The 20,628-nt window shown below is 42.3% G+C and overlaps 2 protein-coding genes across 6 annotated transcripts in view; one reads left to right on the top strand and one right to left on the bottom strand.

Moving 5' to 3' along the window:
* Positions 1-2,872, bottom strand: part of aff3 (ALF transcription elongation factor 3) — a 28,927-nt gene extending 26,055 nt beyond the window's left edge. For 2 of the 3 annotated variants that reach the window (XM_088314735.1, XM_088314736.1), the window contains exons 1-2: positions 2,746-2,872; positions 1,321-1,431 (exon numbers count right to left, since the gene is read on the bottom strand). In XM_088314735.1, the coding sequence (XP_088170861.1) occupies positions 1,321-1,403 (83 nt within the window). In that variant the 5' untranslated portion in view covers positions 1,404-1,431; positions 2,746-2,872. Of the gene's footprint in view, positions 1-1,320; positions 1,432-2,745 lie in introns of those variants that run through there. The other variant, XM_088314739.1, reaches the window with a different exon arrangement.
* Positions 112-20,559, top strand: arhgef7a (Rho guanine nucleotide exchange factor 7a). 3 transcript variants are annotated; one of them, XM_088314742.1, is made up of 22 exons: positions 112-482; positions 3,081-3,164; positions 8,429-8,513; positions 8,656-8,789; positions 9,893-10,094; positions 10,215-10,303; positions 10,389-10,483; positions 10,562-10,657; positions 11,381-11,503; positions 11,611-11,749; positions 11,828-11,887; positions 11,969-12,115; positions 12,696-12,782; positions 12,861-12,939; positions 13,018-13,157; positions 13,234-13,455; positions 13,952-14,045; positions 14,259-14,348; positions 16,121-16,300; positions 19,030-19,129; positions 19,598-19,652; positions 19,950-20,559. In XM_088314742.1, the coding sequence occupies exons 1-22, from the start codon at positions 318-320 to the stop codon at positions 20,070-20,072; spliced, it is 2,589 nt and encodes an 862-aa protein (XP_088170868.1). In that variant the 5' UTR covers positions 112-317; the 3' UTR covers positions 20,073-20,559. The 3 variants fall into 3 exon arrangements, with proteins under 3 accessions (XP_088170868.1, XP_088170866.1, XP_088170867.1); XM_088314740.1 differs by lacking the exon at positions 16,121-16,300 and having other exon boundaries at positions 113-482; XM_088314741.1 differs by lacking the exons at positions 19,030-19,129; positions 19,598-19,652; positions 19,950-20,559 and having other exon boundaries at positions 113-482; positions 16,121-18,818.
* The last annotated feature ends 69 nt before the right edge of the window (positions 20,560-20,628 follow it).

Below are 20,628 nucleotides of genomic sequence, written 5' to 3'. Positions count from 1 at the left end.
AAGTGGCACGTGAAAACATTCAATCCGCACCCCTCCCCTCCCACACCCGTGCGTGACATCATCGAGCGGCTGGCGGCATCAGCAGAGAGTCTGACAGATTGAGGGAGGGGAAACACACCACGGAAGAAGGGAAGAAACCGGACCACCCCCTCCTCCTCTCTCCAGCTCCAATTCTCCCCGCGTGCATCATCATTCCTGTGGATGCTCCGGGATGACATCGTGAAGCGGGGCCAGGAGCTGTCGAGGTACACACACGCCCGCCCGCCCCCGCCCCTCTTTCTCCCTCCACCGCCGCTCTCGTCGACTTGGATGTGGACATGAATTCGGCGGAGCAAACGGTGACATGGCTCATTACGCTCGGCGTGCTCGAGTCGCCCAAGAAGAGCATCGCGGACCCGGAGGCTTTCCTGCACAGCTCTCTGAAGGATGGCGTGGTGCTTTGCAGGCTCCTGGAGCGCCTCAGCCCCGGATCCACGGAGAAAGTAAGAACACGATTGTTATACGCCTCCCCTCCCTTCCCCTCCTCGCACCCTGCCTCCCTCCCTCCGCGTAAGGTCGGCGTGTCTGTGGGCTGCCCACATCCATGGAAGAGACGCGGTTTGTTGTCTGGCTTCCCTCCCTGCCCACTGGCCCATGAGGAGATTTCGTTACTAGGTCACGACATTATTATTATTGTTGTGCATGGAAAACAACACCCATGCAAATGCTTTAAAATAACAATACAAGTATGGAATTATAGCATCTATTACGCTGACAGCACAATTTAAGGTATTTAAAATGTCATTTGAGACTCGATGAACATGATGTGCTGATGTGGACCATATATAGCTATAAGCCGCCATTGACTTGCCAAGCAAACGCAGATGGACCCCCCTCCCCTCCCATCCCTTGCTCTCTCTCTCTCTCTCTCTCCCCTTTTTTTTTTTTTAAAGACACAGTGTGGTGTTTGTGTCCGTCAGCAAACTGCCCGGGCCCGTTTCGACAGGGCCCCCCAGGGAGGTAACTAAATCAGCCTAGTAAAAAGTATTAAGAGCCTCTACGATGCACCAAATGGAGAGAAATTATTATTTGGTAACCACAAAAGATAGACTAACTTATTGGTATGCGTCCAAGTGCTCAATTCTGATTTAATGCCCAGGTCCGCTATTTGTTTATCGTGTGGTTTACCATCTTTATGCAAAGACATATAGTCAGAATCAGAATCAGAAATCCCTTTATTGTCATTGTACTCAAGTGTGCAACGAGATTAGAGAGAATTTTACATAAAAAAAAATTCATTGCACCAAACTCAAATGTCACAAAAAGTGTGTGGAAACTCACCTTGAAAAAGCAGGTGATACAATTTCCACACGAACGAATGTTACTGCAATCCCTTGCACTGCTGTGTAGAAACAAGTTGGCATGATGGTGGTGAGTCAGGAGGAAAAAAGTCTGTCAAAGATAGAGAATGTCTAAAGTTTGCATTCTTTACTTAGAATGTATATTTATGCTCCCACAAGTTATCCAGGATAGGCACCGCTGCTGGTGCACTTTCAATCACTTTATTGAACAAATGCTCAGAAACAAAACCCCGCACATTCACACGCAAACTTTTAATGGCCAATGCCAAGTCTCTCAACATGCTCACTTACTAATAGGCTCGGCTGTTAACAGCTGGCCAACTCTACAGTCTCGTTCACTGGCGCCCACGTCACTCACCACTCAACTGCTAACCTAGACTTGGGTTGTTGTGAGAGTCAGTGGGGTAAATACTTCGAAGACCTCCTCAATTCCATCGACACGCCTTCCCATAAGAAGCTGCGTCGGGGTCTGAGGTAGGCTCCCCTGTCTCAGAGGTTGTCACCAAAGTTGTTAAAGTCTTGGCTGTAGAACAATGTACAGGCTCTACACCCTCAGCAGGGTCCTCGATGCATGGGAGTTCACCCAACCAGTCTCCATGTGCTTTTCAGACTTGGAGAAGGCGTTGAACTATGTCCCCCGAGGGGTGTTCTGGGAGTCTGGAGTATCGGACTCCAACATGAGCCGTTGGAAACTCTGTGGAGTTTGCATTTTGTTCCCGTGCCTGCGTGGATTTTCTCCGGGTACTCCGGTATCCTCCCACATTCCAAAAACATGTATGGTAGGTTGATTGAACACTCTAAATTGTCCCTAGGTGTGAGTGTGAGAATGAAAATATAGTTTTAGGCCCGCCGCACACTGAGCATTGTGGCTGAAATGCGGCACTGTGTGCAATGAGAAAACATCTGTGATGTTGCAACGCCGTTCACTGAATTTTCAATCTCAGCAGAAATCGTGGCACCCGGTCAACCACCCATGAAAACCACTGCCAATCCGTGCGAGTTCTGTCGGTTGGGTGTCGCTCGATCTTTGGCGGGTCCAAATCATATCGGCCAGCACTACTTATTCTGAAGGCCCTGGGCTGATTAGAGTGATATGATGACAATATTTGATGGACATGACAGCACATAGAAGCTAAAATCAGATTGGCGGGGGAAAAAAACTTCCAACATAGCCTACTCTAGCAGTGCAGTCACAAGAAATGCTCCAAAATTATTAATAATAGAATGGGACACATTAGAATTTAAGCACCCACTGAGTCACATTTGAAAAAAAGGGTGAAATGTTAAAAATCGGTGTGTATTCCACTCAAGCTAGTATGGCTTGAGTCTGCTTCAATTTGCTCTCGTTGGACTTTGACATTCATCCATATAATTTGTGGTGCTCAAGGATGTTTATTTTCCTCACCTTTCTGACCAAAGCCGTCGTTTAAATACTGAACTCCAATTTCTAAACGCTTAGAGCTTGTCAATGCACATCAGTGAAGAATCCATCTTTATGACGTCACTTCCGATGAGAAGCCAACCCTGCTCCTCTACGTCCTCTCCGGTAGCTCCCAGCGGGATAGGAGCACAGCCTTCCGGGGTGACACACGCTCCAGAGATCGGTCCGCAGTGTTGTAGTGAATCACATTATTATTTATACTTATTATTATTAAATCATTCGGAACGCGAAGGAAAGTGAGCCCCAAGTCGGAAAAGTGGAAATGTGCCGCTAATGTTGGCTCTCCTCGTCCCTTTCAGATCTACCAAGAGCCAAAGAACGACGGCGAGTGTCTCAGCAACATAAAGGAGTTTGTCAAGGGCTGCACATCTTTCCACGTCGAGGTAAGAGTCCGCCGTACGTGATGTTTAACACACCAAACATTCGACATTATCCATGTGTCGATTTAAATGCTAATATAAAAGGCTTGAAGTAGAGCTCGTGAAACAAAGCTTGCCGCTGTGCTGGCAGGGGGAGGAGGCTGCAGCCGGGGAGCGAGCACCCATCGCCCGTCTGCCTTGGAGCCGTTTGGCGAATACATTAGTAGCATTTTAGCAAACTTCTCAAGACAGCCACGTACGGAATAGTCTCCCTTTTGCATGTTTACACGCCTTAAATTTGGATTTACATATGAAGAAGTTCCAAGATGGACTATTAATGAATGCAAATCTGTGTGCTCATGCGTGGCTTTGTTGTCACAACTGCTTCAAATTCATGGTAAACTGCGTTGGCTTTAAATGAATACTAAAATGCAATCAATCTAAAAAAATCATAGCACTTAGAAAGCAGCTAATCAATTTGGAGTTTAATCTCAGCATACAAATAGTGATTTCAGAAATGTGCAAAATGCTTCTTTTTACTCAAAACCCAAAGAAATATCTTTTCCGTTTTCCCTCAATGAAAGCACAAAACTTTTACCGTTCTTAAGGTGCACATAAAACAGGTACATACATTGCCTGCAGCCCATCACTAGCCCACACAAACACTGAAGCTAAAACAAACTAATGAATACTTGCATGGAAATGGTCTCTTGGCTATACATTTTAAACAAACGGAAAACAAATAATTTCTATTTTAATATGATAAAAAGCACAATGTTGATATTTCTGGCATCTATGATTAGGTGATTGTATTGCACATATATGGAACTTCTGCCTCGCAACAATATGCGTCGATGGCTATTTTGGCGTGGTTACACAGACATCAACCGTTCGTTGTCCTAATTAAAGAGACGCTATATATCAATAAATAACGTACAGATTTAAAAGGGTGTCAACCCCAAACATTTCTTTACAAGAATATGTTCTATGCAGCCCCACTAGTCGTGACACGGCATTCTCATTAAAACTGCTTTTTGTATTATGAATTAAGCAGCAAAATCTACCCTGCGCATTTTGTCACTTGCTCTCAACTGAAAATCGTAGTTGCTCAGGTTTTGCTAGAGCCCTCTTGAATATATACAGTGTGTATAATACAAGCGCAGCATCGTGCGTGGAAAGGGTTGACTCTGATGTTTTGTTACATTTTACAATAAAAAAACATTGTTATTTTGGTCCAGTGATGGCGTCTTTCGGCAAACATGCAGTTTCTCTGTCGAGTTACAGATTATCGTTATCATTTCAAGTTGTGGTTTGGAGCCGATAAGAACTCCCGAATACCCTTAATCAAATGGAAAGTCGTGTGCCGTGTAAGGCGGTGCATTTGCCTCTACACACTGGGTCGTTGACGCACGCTCCTCCTGACAATGCCAGTCAGTGTTCCCCCACGCCGCTCCTCTTGGCTGGTTCGCCAGCCGCTGAAATTTGGGAGCAGAGAGAATGAAACGGGCTCTTGAGCAGACCCACACAGCTGAAATGCCTGCACAGGAGCATCCTTGCTGGTTGTGTTGGGAAAAGGAAGTCTATTTGTGTAGGCTTGCTGCAAGAGGTCAATGGGTTTGCGGTTTGAACAGTCACAGAGGTTTGTGTGGTATAGTATTCCACACTAAAGTGTCCTGGAATTATTGAAAAAAAATTGGTATTGATTACTGATAATGTGAGCAAATTGAGCTGTGTTGGGCTTCTTGTCAATTTATCGGTGTGTTCCACACTGTTCTTCTGCTCTGTCATGCTTTTGACTGAGCTGATGATTCCCATACTGTTCCTCGTTTAGCATGACATCATGCACTAACCTAGGAGATGTTCAAGGTAATATGTGCCTGCAAGAGTCATCATGTTCAAATGCATGGCTTGATTCTTTTGATTAAAGTTAACTAAGCAGGATTACATGTAGTTTGGGACTTTGCCATCCGTAGAATTGAGCTGGATGTTCTCCAGAGTGCAGTGCTCTGCTACCTCAGAATTCACATTGCGCAATCTGCTAGAGCTGATTTGACCCGAAATATGTCACTTCCAGCTTTGTTTGTGCTTGCAAATCTAGTTATTTAGGTCTAGCACTCTCGATATGATCTGATCCTTCTTCCTGATTAGATATGGCAGCGACTGACTTTTGACCCTATCTGATAAATGAAAGCCTCGTTCTTATGACCTCTCTCCTCCTACCACAACTCCAGTCTACCTTCAGTCTTAACTAATGAAGGTGGTGGACGTCTTTACGATTTGGGAAAATCTGGAGCTGTCACAAACTAATCTTTTCAGAATCGATTATTCTATCAAAATCATCGATTACTTCGATTACGTCGGATCTTAAATTGTCAGATATTGTCAATTCTTTATTTGGGCTGTAATGATACACTCCGATTAGTCGATTTTCAATGTTCAGTCCCTGATTTTGATTTGATTTTTAAAAATGAATCACTCACTTTATAGCCATCAAATGTTTTTATTTTAAAATCTTTATTTTGTTCTTGTTACAAACAATGACTTTTTGTAATTTACAAAAAAAATGGAAGTAATAAATACATTTGACTGTTTGACTACATTTTTGTCTTAGCAGTGTTTTGTTATTCCAGAACTAAATATGAAAATAACAATACATGTGGCTGTTAGCATTACAAATCCTGTTGTGATCAAAATTTTACTTTCAACATCTGCATTTGTGCTGTATCAACCTTGCATTGCGAAGCAATTCTTTTTATTTTCAGCAGTATAAATCGATAAATCGTTACATCCCGAGTATTCATTTTACAAATGATGTTTGTGTGAGTGACCATTTTATCCATTTTATGAAATTATTTGGTACCGTTCCGCATAGTTAGATTGAAATACGATGAATCTTTCCTTGGCGGTAAAAGGTTGAGGACCACTTCACTAGTTCATAGACCAAACCGTCATTCTGTTTACATTATGATACCTAGAAGGAAATCGAGGGATTTCAAGTTGGCTAGTGGTATGCATTTTGGAATTGCTTGGTCGATTCGGATTAAAAGAAAAAATAAAACAACTTTTACACGAGTCTACATGCTATGCAGAGGGATTTCCGACATCTGAAATTTGCGGATATGGGCCAAATGTTGCAGTCCTCTGGAAACTCTGGCAGTCATGTTGAGATCTGAAGCGAATACTTTCCAGAAATGGCGGCACCTTTTGAAGTGCGTCTGTGTGTATGGGCTTAGACATGCCTTGAGGTGACGACGCCCAGCAGTTTAGACAAACGCTGCCTGCTTCGCAGCCTCCGGCTTTGCCATGTTTGTTGCTAAAAGTCTCTTCCTCATTTTTCGGTGCGAAACTTTAATTCAGAACGATAGCCTGTGGCAGATTATTTGCTAATTCTAGCCCAACGTAACAACTAAATGAACCTTTTCGAAAGTGTTGAAATACTTGCTTTCAATCACACACAATGCATAGGGGGTTTTTCAAAGCATGCACACAAATACTGTATACTTGTACTGTCACACTGTTGGAAAAACTCAAAGCCACATCCACGTATCACCTTGAGGCATATCAGCAATCAGAGCGGAAGATGAATAAAGCTTCAATTCTCAGTCACTCAGCTTCAGCATTACTGAAGCACCAATAACCGGCGCTCTGCGGGGAGAGCCGCTCGTCATCATCGGAGATACAATCGCTGCTATTCAAACTGACTGTGAGTCACACTGACATGAACATTACGGTTTAATGGCATCAGTCCTCATTTTGCGACTGTCAACTTTTTCCACGACAAGTTCTGATTGTTGTCAGTGCTGTAGCTCATGCTATAGTTATTCCAAAACAAAACACTTATTCTTTTAGCATTGTTAATCTACTTGAAGAACACGCATGCTATTTAATTTGAAGCCAAACAAACCAAACGACCAAATATGACACACTGAACTGTATAGTATCACGATTGCTGATGATCACTATCCATACCATTTAATACAAATCAGTCGGTGATGTAATTTATTAACTATTAAAATGTTTTTGAAAATCTATTATGTTAGATGGGCTGAAAACAAACCATGTACTCTCACATCATGAATTAAAAAAATAAAGTCCCCTCATGCTCTTCTTCCATATCTGAAAGTCACTTTTTTTATTTTGACAAACAGCTAAGTAAAACAAGTGATGAAAGTTTTTAGTTTTTTAGTTTAGTCCTGTAACAACAATAATTTTTTCAGGGCGATATTTTCACGGAAATGATCAGGATAAATGATAGTATTGTTCATGTTGTTTTCTTTATGCCACTGGTTTAATGACAGAGCTTAATCATTCAAGTAAATCCTTCTTAAGAGCAATTAACTTTTAATTCTCAAAAGAAGAGAACATTGGCATTGAAATGTAGAACAAAAGACCATAAAAGAAACAAGTCGCTGGCTCTGTTCACAGAAAGTGCACTTCAACAATTAACACATAACGCAACTGCATATCTGTCATTACAGAGTACAATGAGATGTTTGTGATCTCCTTCAGAATGGCTTTTTTTTTTAAAAACAAAATACACTTTGTTGTGGGGTGTAGTTCACATGTCAAAATGTGCACATCATCATGTTGTCATTGTTGTCATTTTAAGAAAGTTCCCCATCCCCCAAAAAGGGAGAAAACATTTTTACAAAATAAATGCAAATCAGAACAATTTGAACTTCAGGGAGCTACCATTAAATTGGTTTTTAAATTGTTCTAATTCAAAGGAGCGCAACTGAATGGTGATGTCGTATGTAAATAAACAAGCCGAGCTGGGCACTTGACCCTTTTTTGCCGGTCAGTCCCGGCCTCGCCCCTCCCGCCTTATTCATAAAAATTGTCGGCCCCCCCCGGACCGTTCTGCCCCAAGACGGACTGCCCTGCTCTACATTTTAGGTTTGCACAAGTTCTTATTTGACGGACTTAAATGGATAAGACAATCCATGCTGCCACAAAAATGCAAAGTTTCCACTTTTACTGACTCGAGAATATCGCCTGAAATTATTTAAAATTTTCTGGGCTTAGACATGCAGGAATTGTTTTTCCAGTACTTACAATAATTGTTTGATATTGCGTTTTGTGACACTAACACAGCTAGAATATCATCAGTCTTTTTTTTTTTTTTTTTTTTTATCGTGCTGGGGCTCTTTACACATTGTCAGCTCATACATCAGCACATAATTCAACATTTATGTGTAGTGTGGTTATCAGGGTCGGGTCGGTGGCTGCTGCTCTCTCTCTCTCTCACTCTCATTCTCACTGTGTCACTCTCACTCTCTCATCCACAGCCGTTTGAGGCCAGTGACCTTCTGCTCGGTCTGAACTTCTCAAAGGTGCTTAGTAGTCTTGTGGCGCTGAATAAAGTGACGGCAGGTTAGTCCCAAGTCTGTGTGTGTGAGAGCTTTTTACAAGTTGTATGTTGGTATTGGAAGACAGTTGAGTCAATGAGCGTGTGTGGGCGCTGACCGCAGCTACCAGGTCTGAGATATTTTTATTCTCACACACTCTTCTCCAGATATCGGCGTTGGCAGTGATTCGGTGTGCGCCCGACACTCTTCCGCCCACCGTATCAAGTCCTTTGAGTCTCTGGCCTCCCAGGCTTCACTGGGTCGCTCCTCCAAGCTGCTACAGAACCAGTTTCGCAGTCTGGTAAGTACAACAATTGAACCAAATTGAGTTACGTGTATTGTTGAAACCAATAGCAATGTAGTCATTGCTGGCACTGGTTTTGCAAGTGTTGAAATGCACTGAAGATGCACATGTCGTTTGATTTGTCATCCCGTACATGTTTGTGGTTCACTATTCAACTTTTTGCGTTTCTATCGGTGGATCTTCTCGCCAGCTCCGGCCAGTTTGGTGTCAAGGAAGTATGCTGGCTAGGAATGGCAAGCATCGGGTTTGTAGTTTTTAAAGAACTGAGTATCGATAAGCTCCACCCTTAATGGTTCGGTTTATGGTCTTGGAGGAAAAAAAATTTTTTTTGTATTTATAAATATTTTTTGTATTTATTTTGGCTACATGAACATTATTCTGCACTTTCCACCTCTCTAACCTAGTTTTTATTAATTTTCTCACGTCCCACTGTAACATCATGCACGAGAGCCACCTATGCCAGGGTGGTGCTGCGTGATCATTTTCTGATATGATGCATTGTATTATTAAAAAAAAACATCCATCCATGATGTCTAAAGGAGGCGATTCCTGTGACGTCCAAGCCCTCATACTTGGGCATCCAAGCTGCGCAGCCACCCCGTCACTGACTTGGGTTCCCAGGCCATCAAGTCATCGGCTTTGATGAGTGAAGTTTCGCTACCATATACTCCCGCTGCGCAAGCCTTCTCTGTGATGTGTGTGAGTGTGTGCGTGGGGGTGTGTGCGCGTGTGTGCATGCTCTGCGCGAAAAAAAAAAACCCACCCCATGTAGTTATATAGCTAATACTTCCTGAATACTCTGACAATGTCAGTCATCACTGCTACAAAAATAGTGGGTGTTCATTGTCACTTTATTTTAATATGTAAAAAAAATAATGTGCACGCATCTCTTATTTAGCAGGCCACCGCTGACCGCAACGAAGATGCTCTTAGTAATTGACAATCATGGCTATAAATCAGTTAATTTGGTTACTTTTGATGATGGGAAAATGCCTTGCGAATCAAATTGTGGAAAACTAGGATTAAAGTGTGAACTCATCCCAAAAAAAAAAAATAGCCAAGTGTATGTTTCAGTGTCACACTCTTAAATCTCTTTTCAGGACATGTCAGAGAACAGTGGGCAGCAGCTGCTGGTGAAGGCGCGTTTCAACTTCCTGCAAACCAACGAGGACGAGCTCACGTTTAACAAAGGTGACATCATTGGCGTGACTCGTCAGGAAGACGGCGGCTGGTGGGAAGGGACCCTCAACGGCAAGACGGGATGGTTTCCTAGCAACTACGTCCGTGAAGTCAAAGGCTCCGGTGGGTGCCTTCACTGTCTTTTTACAGACGGTGAAGTGTGTTTTGTCGGAAGGCCTGAATTGATTTTTTTTAACTGCTCATGCTCATGGGCTATGCCTGTATTCATTTCTCTTTCCATAGACAAGCAAGTGTCACCTAAATCCGGCACCCTTAAAAGTCCGCCAAAAGGCTTTGACACATCTGCCATTAGCAAGACATACTACAATTTGGTAAGCAAGGCACACACAATCTCAACAATGGTTTCTGAATTGATCATGTATTTTTTTTGCCTCGGTTTATCATCTTTTGTTGTAGGTGTTGCAGAACATTTTAGAAACAGAGACTGAATATTCCAAGGACCTCCAGGTTCTCCTCACAAATTACCTGCGCCCTCTTCAGAGCTTTGAAAAGTACGACAGCACCACACAGTCGGAGCCGCAGGGCAAAACGAATACAACGAAACAGTCACAAACTTTCTTCACTTCCAGGCTGAGCAGCTCTGATGTATCGCTGATCCTGGGAAACCTGGAGGAGATCAGCACCTTCCAACAGATGCTCGTCCAATCACTGGAGGAATGCACAAAGTAAATCCCCCAGTCCTACCCCTCCAGCACAGTCCCACTGCAGAAGCAGCAGTCTGTTTCATAACAAAAAATGTAGAGCCCTCTAGTGTTGGCCTTCTGTACTACAAAGACAAAGAGCGATTGAGTCAATGAATTTTTTTTGCGTTCCCTGTTTTGAGGTGGGAAAAAATGCCTGAAAAACCAAAAGCAATTACGTTTGTCGTGCATCCTGATTCCTGTTTACCAGTATAGTGTGAGATTTATATTTATATATCTAAATGTTGTGCTGTTAGTCTAAAATTGATCATATAGTTTACATGTAAAAATTTAATATACAAAATATTTCAAAGTTTTTTTCTAACTCTTCCTTTTTCTATTCTCTTTTTTAACTATGCCATTCCTTGATATTATTTAAAGGTGACAAGAAAAACACGCAAAGTGGGGGCAAAAAAAAATCTACACTCTGTCTGTAATTATCCAAAACACACCCAAAAATGTGTGTCTTAACATAACTACATTCAGGTCGACATACCTTTAGCCACGCTGTCCTTATCCGTCTTTTGGCCACAATATTAAGCATAGAAAAAGACTTGTAAATTTTATACCAGTGCTGCCACAATATTAAACATTGTGAGCTCAATATTTGTCTCATCCAAACGCCGTATTATTGTTTAATTTTGTAAAGATGGTACCTAATGCTGTGGCTGGTGAGTGTATTGTCACATTTCTTGTTATTCTTTTCAGGCTTCCAGAGAGTCAGCAAAGGGTGGGTGGCTTCTTCCTCAACCTCATGACCCAAATGAAGGCTCTTTATGTGGGTTACTGTGCCAACCACCCCTGTGCGGTTAACGTGCTCACGCAACACAGGTCCGTCTTTGAATGCACCAGCTGCATTCAAGCACTTTTCTATTTAAAGCCAGGAGTGCACTTTTTAATTTTTTTTTTTTTTATGGTTGTGTCATTGTGTCCTGAAGTGAGGCGTTGGGGGAGTTCATGGAGGGCCGAGGTGCCGTCAGCCCCGGGATCCTCACCCTGACCACGGGCCTCAGTAAGCCTTTCATGAGGCTCGACAAGTACCCCACCCTGCTCAAAGAGCTGGAGCGCCACATGGAGGTGTGTAAATGTCTCCACTCTTCCAAAATAATCTTAAGTCTTATCTCATTACGGCACAACACGTTTGATGTCTTTCAGGAGAGTCACCCTGACCGAAGTGACATCCAGAAGTGCATGGCCACTTTCAAACATTTATCTGTAAGGACAACACACGTAGATTTTAGCTTCACAGTCTTGCGTGAGGGTTTGAGTTTTTCATGCCTCTTTCCGCTGTCTCAGGCGCAGTGTCAGGAGGTGCGAAAGCGTAAGGAGCTGGAACTGCAGATCCTGACTGAATCCATCCGGCTGTGGGAAGGCGACGATATCAAGACCCTGGGCTCTGTGCTGTACATGAGCCAAGTCCTGGTGCACACTTCTGGGGCAGAGGTAACACCACACTTTTACCATCTTAAACATCACCCTCAAGAGATTTGACACATTTGCATTTCAAATATTTGAACCATCATACAGATTTGTTGCATTAGAACGTAGAAACATAGACAAGTTACGTTTTTGATGTGGACAAGTGCTATAGAAATGTGTGGATGGCTATTATTACCTCTGCAAAACACAAATTAGTTTTGTTTGCCAGCAGGATTACACCAAAATGTTTACACTGATTTCCACAAAATATTTTTAATTGGGGTGGCACATGGGTGAAAAAGAAAACCCTTTACTTTCGATTGAGGAATTGATCTTCACTTCGCTTGTACGCTCCAAATTAGGGAGTCAGTTGGACATTTTTAAACTTGTTTGACCCTGATAAAGTTTGCCCACTCTGACTTTGACACCCCTGAAATTATATAGATATCACTATTATGATTAGTTGAGTCAAAATATTTTAATTTCTGGTTTGCTGTCTGCTACTGTATGACCGTAGGACCGTGAATTCTAGAATACAAATTGGTTCACAGTAAACATTAAGAAACCGCATTTGTCTCTCTGCCTTTTCTTTTTCATCCTTTAGGAAAAAAGTGAGCGTTACCTCATGCTTTTCCCCCACGTCCTCCTCATGTTGTCGGCCAGCCCCAGGATGAGCGGCTTCATATTTCAGGTTAAGTGTTGAGAAATGTGTTCCCATGATTCTTATTTATTTTGGTCTCAGTTCTCATGTTGTGTTTTCTATCCACAGGGAAAACTGCCTCTGGCCAGCATGTCGGTGAGCAAGCTCGAAGATTTTGAAGCCCACAAAAATGCCTTTGAGCTCAGCGGTAAACCGCCCCGATATATACGACATGCAACGTTATCTTATGATATTATAAGGTCTTCAACATCCTGTTTTTGGGCAGGCCCCATGTTTGAGCGTCTTCAGGTGTCGTGCACCAACCAGCAGGATCTCCAGGACTGGGTTGAACATCTAACACGGCAGATCAAGCACACTGCAGCTACAGCGCCGAGCCACAAACCTCTCACTGTTCCCTGCCATACGGTCTGACTCACACGTGCCTTTTCCGTGTCTTTTTACATCCAATGTATAACACATGTGAAATACTTTGTCTCCTTAGCTTCCATCCCATCCTGTCACACCGTCCCGGCACGCGGAGGGGAGGGCCATGACGGTGGCCCCCACCTACCACACTCTCCCTCACCCTTCCTCCCATGGGACATCTCACAGCACCATGATGTGGGGCCCCCTGGAACCTCCCAACACACCCAAACCCTGGAGCTTAAGTTGCCTGCGGCCCGCTCCCCCACTAAGGCCTTCTGCAGCCCTCTGCTACAAGGAGGTGAGGGGTGGGAATTGGGAAACTGACACAGGGGCTTTGAAGTAACAAAACCTCTGCAATGAACTAGTTTGAGCTGCTGTGTAAGAATACAGCATTAGGTGGCAGGCTCAGAGAAATCAACCGGTCATGGCCGGTTTAGTTGGTCCAGCAAAGTTATTCCCAGTATTGACATGGCAACCACTTTGGTACGATTGCACTTTCAGCCGTTTTTGATATGTGTTGTATTGTTACTGGAGCTTAATGGTAGTATTTATTTTCTAGTTCAAATCAACACCAAATTTTGCTCTCCCTGCTTTTCCTTTGCCTACAACATGTTTAGCAAGAAACCCCGTTTTGCCTGAATTTTGCCCTCTGTATGTTTCTGCCAAGTACTGTAGTGCAATCAATGACTTCACTAGCAAAACTTTGGAACAGATTCATCACGTCCCTTCATAGTTTGACGCACTGTGCATTTCTCAGGTCCGGTCAGTAACTGTTGTCTTCTATCTTTGTGCAGGATCTAAGTAAAAGTCCGAAGAGTGTCAAGAAACTCCTTCCCAAGCGCAAGCCAGAGAGGAAACAGTCTGAGGAGGAATTTGCCTTGAGGAAGAGTACGTTTTCTTCCCTCTTGATAACTGCATTTTTTTTTTTTTTTTGCATATGATGGGTGCCTGATACTGTAACCAAAATATTATTTCTCGGTTTGATACAGTGCCGGTCTTCACCAACCACAATGATAAGTGCACTGTTAAAAGTGTACATCGAAGCAGAGCATTTTTATCTTCTAGATTGATGGCGAGTCAATAACCTTTTATTATCTTCAGGCACTGCCGCCCTGGAAGAAGACGCTCAGATCCTTAAAGTCATTGAGGCCTACTGCACCAGTGCTAAGACCAGGCAGACACTCAACTCCAGTAAGAAAAAAAACTTTTGACTACTCATAGTTTCGGATGTTGGTCGTAGAATAGGTGTAAACCATGTTCTTTCTCTAAAAGTTACATCTGCCGAAAGTCTGTTGACAGCAGGCAGTGTCTTTCGTGCCACCTTCTACAGTGGGAATTGGTACTTTTTCTCACGGAAATGCAGGACCTGCACTGCACAGTACCTACTTGGCGCTGCTGGTTATATTTTGTTTGAGTGGCAAAATTACAACCGTAGTTCACTGAACTGTTGGAACGAGTACAGTGAACCGCGCGCTGTCCGCAAGGGATTTGTATTTGCATATCAATGCCACAAATTGATGACAAAGCACTTAAATTGGAGAGGATCATAAAGTATCAACGCTATGCTGCTAGTATGTACACAGTCATGAGCCCATGAGGGCCTAAATAACCTAGCTTAAATACCACGCTAACACAAACTGACATGACGTCGCATAAATATGCACTCTGGCATTTCACAAAGTTATTTGGTCATTAAATTCATCTTTTGGCATTTACACAAAATATTAAAGGTTAGGGAATGCAGGCCAATTTTAACGAGGTAGACGAAACATGCTATTTTTATTTGCAATGGGAGAGACTCAGGACTCAGCAGTTTCACTTTTCACTGTTTAGGAATTCCATTAAAAAAAAAACTGAAGTAAACCCAACTACGAGATTCTTTCAGGTGACTCCAATGTAATACCTGAACTGCTTTGGTACGAGCACAAAAACTAACGGATTACCCCCCCCAAAAAAATCTTAGCGTGTCCTTGAGAACCAAAAATTCATGGGGGCTTCACTGTACTTGCCTGGAACCACTGTCATCGTTGCATCATTGTAACTCTTGGGGTTACATGGCTTGAAATAGAAATAGAAGCAGATGCCAACGCTCTAGATACCTGCTGTCTCCACTTTGCTGTCCTTGCTGCCTTCAATCTCTTCTTGGATGAAACTTTTAACCTCACAGTCACATGCTAACAAGCAAACATGGGAGACCCTCATTGTTCTCTATTATTGTTCGTTAGTGTCCCATTCCGACTGAAGTGTTCAATGCTGTTTTCTGCAGAACAAACCGAGGAGTGTAGCGCTGGCCATATTTTATTCATAATCACTTGTCCTCAAAGGGCGTATGAGCTGGAGCCCATCCCGGCTGACACTGGGCAAGAGATGGAGTACGTACTGCCAGCCAATCCCAAGGCACATATCGACAAGCATCCAATCATGCTCATGTTGACACCTGTGAACAAGAGTCTTCAATTCAGCTTTCATGCTTGTTTTTGGAATGTGGGAGGAACCCAAAGAAAAAACAGAGCTGAGATTCAAACCCTCAACCTCAGAACTGGGAGACAGCTGTGGTAATGTCTACACCACTGTCCTGCCTGCATAGAAAAATGAGATTGGTCAAAATACTTGCTGCTGTTGAAATGGCCGTGACATGAGCAGCGTTTCCACTTGTTGTTGTCTTGCTGACCTTTATTAACCCTTGATGTCCTCAGCTGTGCCTTCTAACAGTATCTTTTCCTTCTTCTATCTCCCTTCTCTCCTCATCGCTCCGGTTGACCTTTTTCCATTCTTGTGTTCTCTCCATTCTCTTTGTTTGCATTCGCTCCACTCTCCCATCCTGCATTTCCCCTTCCCTACGATTTTGCCATTTGTTGTGCATGAAAACCTGCGCAAACCAACCCCACCCCATCCAAACCCCAACTCCACCTCCCCTCCCGCCACATTCCCAAATCCCTCCACCTCCCCCCATCCCATCCCAGCCTGGCAGGGCACCGACTTGATGCACAACCACGTGTTGGCCGACGCGGATCGGCGCTCTGTGGACTCGCCGGGCCGCCGCAGCAGCGTGTCGCGGCCGGAGTTGAGCTCCGACCTTTCGGAGGACTCGGACTACGACTCCATTTGGACCAGCCACTCTTACCGAATGGGCTCGGTGCCACGCAAGAGCTGCATCTCGCACCAAAACTAAAGAATTCTCTTTTCTGCCACCAGGCACGCTTACCTCTTTTATTGACTCTTATTTTTTTTTCAAATCTTATTTATTGTCCTGTTTTTGTTAACTTATTTGCTTTATTTATTTTTGGGCAGTTTGAGGACGTTTAGCGCAGCTCCCTGTTGCCTTTGCCACTTTCCCCTTCTATGTGCCTCCTCTCTTTCTGTAGCTGTTCATGCAGTAAGCGTTTGCTCATTTCTGTTCATTTATCTTGAATGTGACCGCCCCCTCGTTTGAGCACAAACGTGGTGAACTCTCTTTTTGCCCCATAGAGTGAACCTGAAAGAGAGATGTCGGTGGGTTATTTAAAAAAAATAAATAAAAGGGGTGAAGAGAGGCAGATGTGGCGACAGCTTTTCCTGTCTGATATTCAGATGTAGTTCAGGAACGAGTGTATTCTCTTAGACGGCATGCAGCTTCTATTCCCGTTGGCGGTTTTAGCGTGCATATGCTCGAACATATAGCACAGATGGCTCACGTAAATACACAATTTCAGCCATGTTCTCTGTCTCTGCTGCCATTTAATACAGCAGCATGCCAATTGAAAAACAAAACCTCTCACTTAGCACTCACATCCCCCCCAACAGTGCAAGCTCCTCTTAGGCTATAATTTTGTTTCACGTCAAAATTATGGCGCCCGTTGCTCAGCCGACCTCAACTGTATGCTGACCACACATGCGGATTTGCCATCGCAATTATTTAACAGGTTAAACATCACGATTCTCGGTTGTTTTCTGGTATTTCAGAGAGGGAAAAAAAAAATCACTCCGTAATTACACTACAACACAGGATAACCGCTCAGGATAATTTAGAGATATGATAATCGGCCCTTTTGCTGACTTTGATCCTTAGAAGGGAAAAATGCAACAATTTGGCCCAATAGTCAGTGTCTGTGCGTGCCCCCGATAGCTAGCAACAAAGTTACTTAGTATCCGTGGTAACAGAAGCACTCCTCGTAAAGCGTTTCAAAAAAGAAATAAAGACTGTTGAGTTGTAATGCAAATAAATTAATTTGGCCTCTTAAATTCATTTTCCAGACAAAATTATGCTTGGCAATGGACAAAACTGACCGTCCCAAAACCCAAGAGTAGTACTTTAACTTTAGAGTGTAATTAACATTTCAAACTTGCTTAAACAACTGAGCCTGATTGGCTGTTAGCTCTCCTCCTGGAGTTTGTGCACTCGGCTAAAATATGCTAAGCTAGCTCATATCTACCTCCAGCTCTGTGAAGAGGAAACAATTATGGAAACCTGTTTTAAAGTTGTGGTAGAGAATTAAGAAATTTCCCAGAATGTGAAATATCTTAAACAAAAGGCTGCCAACATTTGACCAGGTTTATTTTAAGTCCAAACAGACATCTATGGTGAGCTAACATGCTACCCGTTGTTTAGCCTCATAAAAGAGTCCGGCTTGCCTCCGTGTTTGTCACTATTTTCATGAAGAAGTATTTTTCCAGTGTTGGTACTAAAAAGTCTGGAGTTGGCATCTATTTAGAGCCGTATATAAGGGTCCATGTTACACTCTATTTGTGTTGTATTTATTTTGTAATCTTGTTTTTAATTTATTTTATTTTTATTTATTTATTTTAATTCGTATGTCAGTATTTACAAAAACAACCATGGAAGATTGTTTTTTTTTAAAATGTTTTATTTATTTGGGCAAAACGTGAAGTGTTTTAAATTATTTTTGCACAATCATGTAACAGGACAGTGGGTGGAGCGAGAATGTGTCAAATGCTTTACTTTTTGGGCGTCTACCTAGAGTGTGTATGATATAGTTCTTAAAAGGAGACTTATTAAATATTCAGTGTTCCTGTAAAGTAATGTGGTGTAAATGCTTTTCTTTCATCATTGTGTAAGCATTGAAGGCCCACAAAAAAGATTTTTACAGAAACATTTCTATAGACGAACTCCTTCAGTCTCAGAATACTCTTGAGTTCGCTTGAAGGTATGTATGTACTTCTTCAATCTCAAAATGTGAGCAAGGCTTGACAAGGATGAATGAACACGCTTGGAACTCAGAAACACTCAGTGGGTTTAAAGTGTATGTTTGAACTCCCTTAATGTCACTATACGGACAAGACAGGCAGTTTTGAAGTGTTTGTATGAACTCTCTCAATCTCAGAATACTGTTCCATTGGTCTTAAAAGTATAAAGAGCACATTGTCCCTTTTCTGTAAATAATAGTTGTTAATTATCATGGGGAAAAAATACATTTAGTGAGTTGTTGGAATATCACTGTCCTGTATCGTGCTATACTTTGTGACAGTTGTATTCTGTGGCGTCAACATTTGGGACATACAGGGTGAAGTCTGTCTTGAACCGTCATTGTCCTTGACGTGCCCCATGTCTCAATAACTCACTCATGACGCCTTAAGAGTGTCTGTTCAACACTTCGGGAATTGTTCAAGTCCTAAAATGGCTGTAGTATGAGTTTGGAATAAATCTGTCTTTTGGTAGACATGCTTCCTGGTGAGTTTGTCTTAATTCTCTTATTTTGGAAGGATACTGCCGCGCAGGTTTGACACGTTTTTTTTTCTTCCACATTTATGTCTGGTCTGTGCACGATTACCAAAATGATGTTGACATTATTCAAAAAAACAGACTCAATTGTTGGAAATGGTCAGACAAAGCAAAAATTTTAAGTCTCCCAGCCCTGTTTTTGTCTTGAAACAGGACCACAAAGGGAAACGGGGCTGCATGTGATCATTCCCGGCGAGGAGAAAGTTCTGCTTGATGACTTCAGTCGTAATGGACAAAGTGCAGTGGAAGAGAAGTATTTATTTATTTTACTTTTTCTCTTTGCCACGAGCAGTGTACATGCATATAGTATAATGGCCGTGTTAGAACACCCGGCCACTCCAATAAGGGCGACCCACTAGAATTGGTTCCAGGTTACCCGCAACTCAAATGAGGATAAGAAAATGGGTGGATGGATTTGTTTTGATTATCATTATTTCACAACATTGGAATGTGCAGGTGCGCCAGTGACTCTTATTATGTTATTAGTATAGAATTATATCCTGGTACTTTTATTTGGATTTCGTCTCCCGGACCAGCCAAACTATGGAATTGTGTGGTTTATTGTTTAAAAAAAAATATGGTTAAAGCAAAAGCTATGCCAGAAATGAAAAACAAAATAATAAAGAAAAATTGATTGGGGGGATTTTTTTTAAAAAATATTTAATGAAACCCACCAGCAATAGTAAAGCTTTTTTTTTCGTTCTTCTCTCCCGCTTTCAAGGAGCCTGGTGGATGTGGTGTATGCCCTGAGGGATGAGGTACAAGAGCTGAAACAGGTAAATTCTGAACAAAGAAAGATTTCTTAAATGTCACACACCAGGATAAATGATTTATTACCTCTTCATACTAAAATGTCGTGACATGACAAACAGAAAATGTATATAATGATTATTCGGACAATTATTTTTTCCAATAAATTGATGAATCAGATTTAAAAAAACAAAAAACATATCTCAAGCCATTACTGTATATTTCCCTTTGTACTGATCTATGCTTCTATAAAAAAAAAAAAATAAAAATAATCCCAGCTACGGGTACTAAGGATGCATTCACATACTTTTATCGCTCTGTAGGACAACAAAAAGATGAAAAGGTCGCTAGAAGAGGAGCAGAGAGCACGCAAAGATCTCGAAAAGGCCGTCAGGAGGGTGTTGAAGAGCATGAACGACCCCACGTGGGACGAGACCAACCTGTGAAACTTGGCTTCAAAACATGCTTGCCAGGAACGATGTGCTCTCTTTTACTATCCCAGGCACGTTTGAATTGTTTCAAGACATTCCTCAAACATGAGCGTCATCTCCAGTCTGTCCATGCGGCAGAAAAGACACCTCACGAGACAAATGTTGTCGTCCTGTTTACAATCATTCCACTGGATGCCCTCTGGTGCTCCATACTTGGTACTGATACACAATGACATTATGGACCAGTGTCAACCTTTGCCATGCCATTTCATACCTTTTTATGTCTTATGTTATTTAAGTTTTATGTCCTATTGAGTCCTTTGACTTGTTGTATAAGCTTTTTTTTTTTTTTTTTTAATTGTGTTGCATGTTTATCTGATTTGCTGTGTGCGGGCATGCTGTGGGAAATGCTCTATTGTCTAACTTGTATAGTGTAAATATGGCAAAAAAAAAAACGTTTTGGAAGAATAAAAAAAGAAAGGCTTTTCCTTTCTTTGTTGCAGCCTTTCCCCTTATTGTCTCTCACACACAAATAATCACACTTGTTTGACATTGTAACATCCTTCCATCC

The sequence above is a fragment of the Idiotropiscis lumnitzeri genome, chromosome 14 (assembly GCF_059441095.1).
Source record: "Idiotropiscis lumnitzeri isolate Australia: NSW breed Sydney's pygmy pipehorse chromosome 14, RoL_Ilum_1.0, whole genome shotgun sequence".
In the NCBI taxonomy this organism is placed as follows: domain Eukaryota; kingdom Metazoa; phylum Chordata; class Actinopteri; order Syngnathiformes; family Syngnathidae; genus Idiotropiscis; species Idiotropiscis lumnitzeri.
Note: the sequence above shows the minus strand (reverse complement) of the source record. Positions and strands in the feature narration are given on the sequence as shown.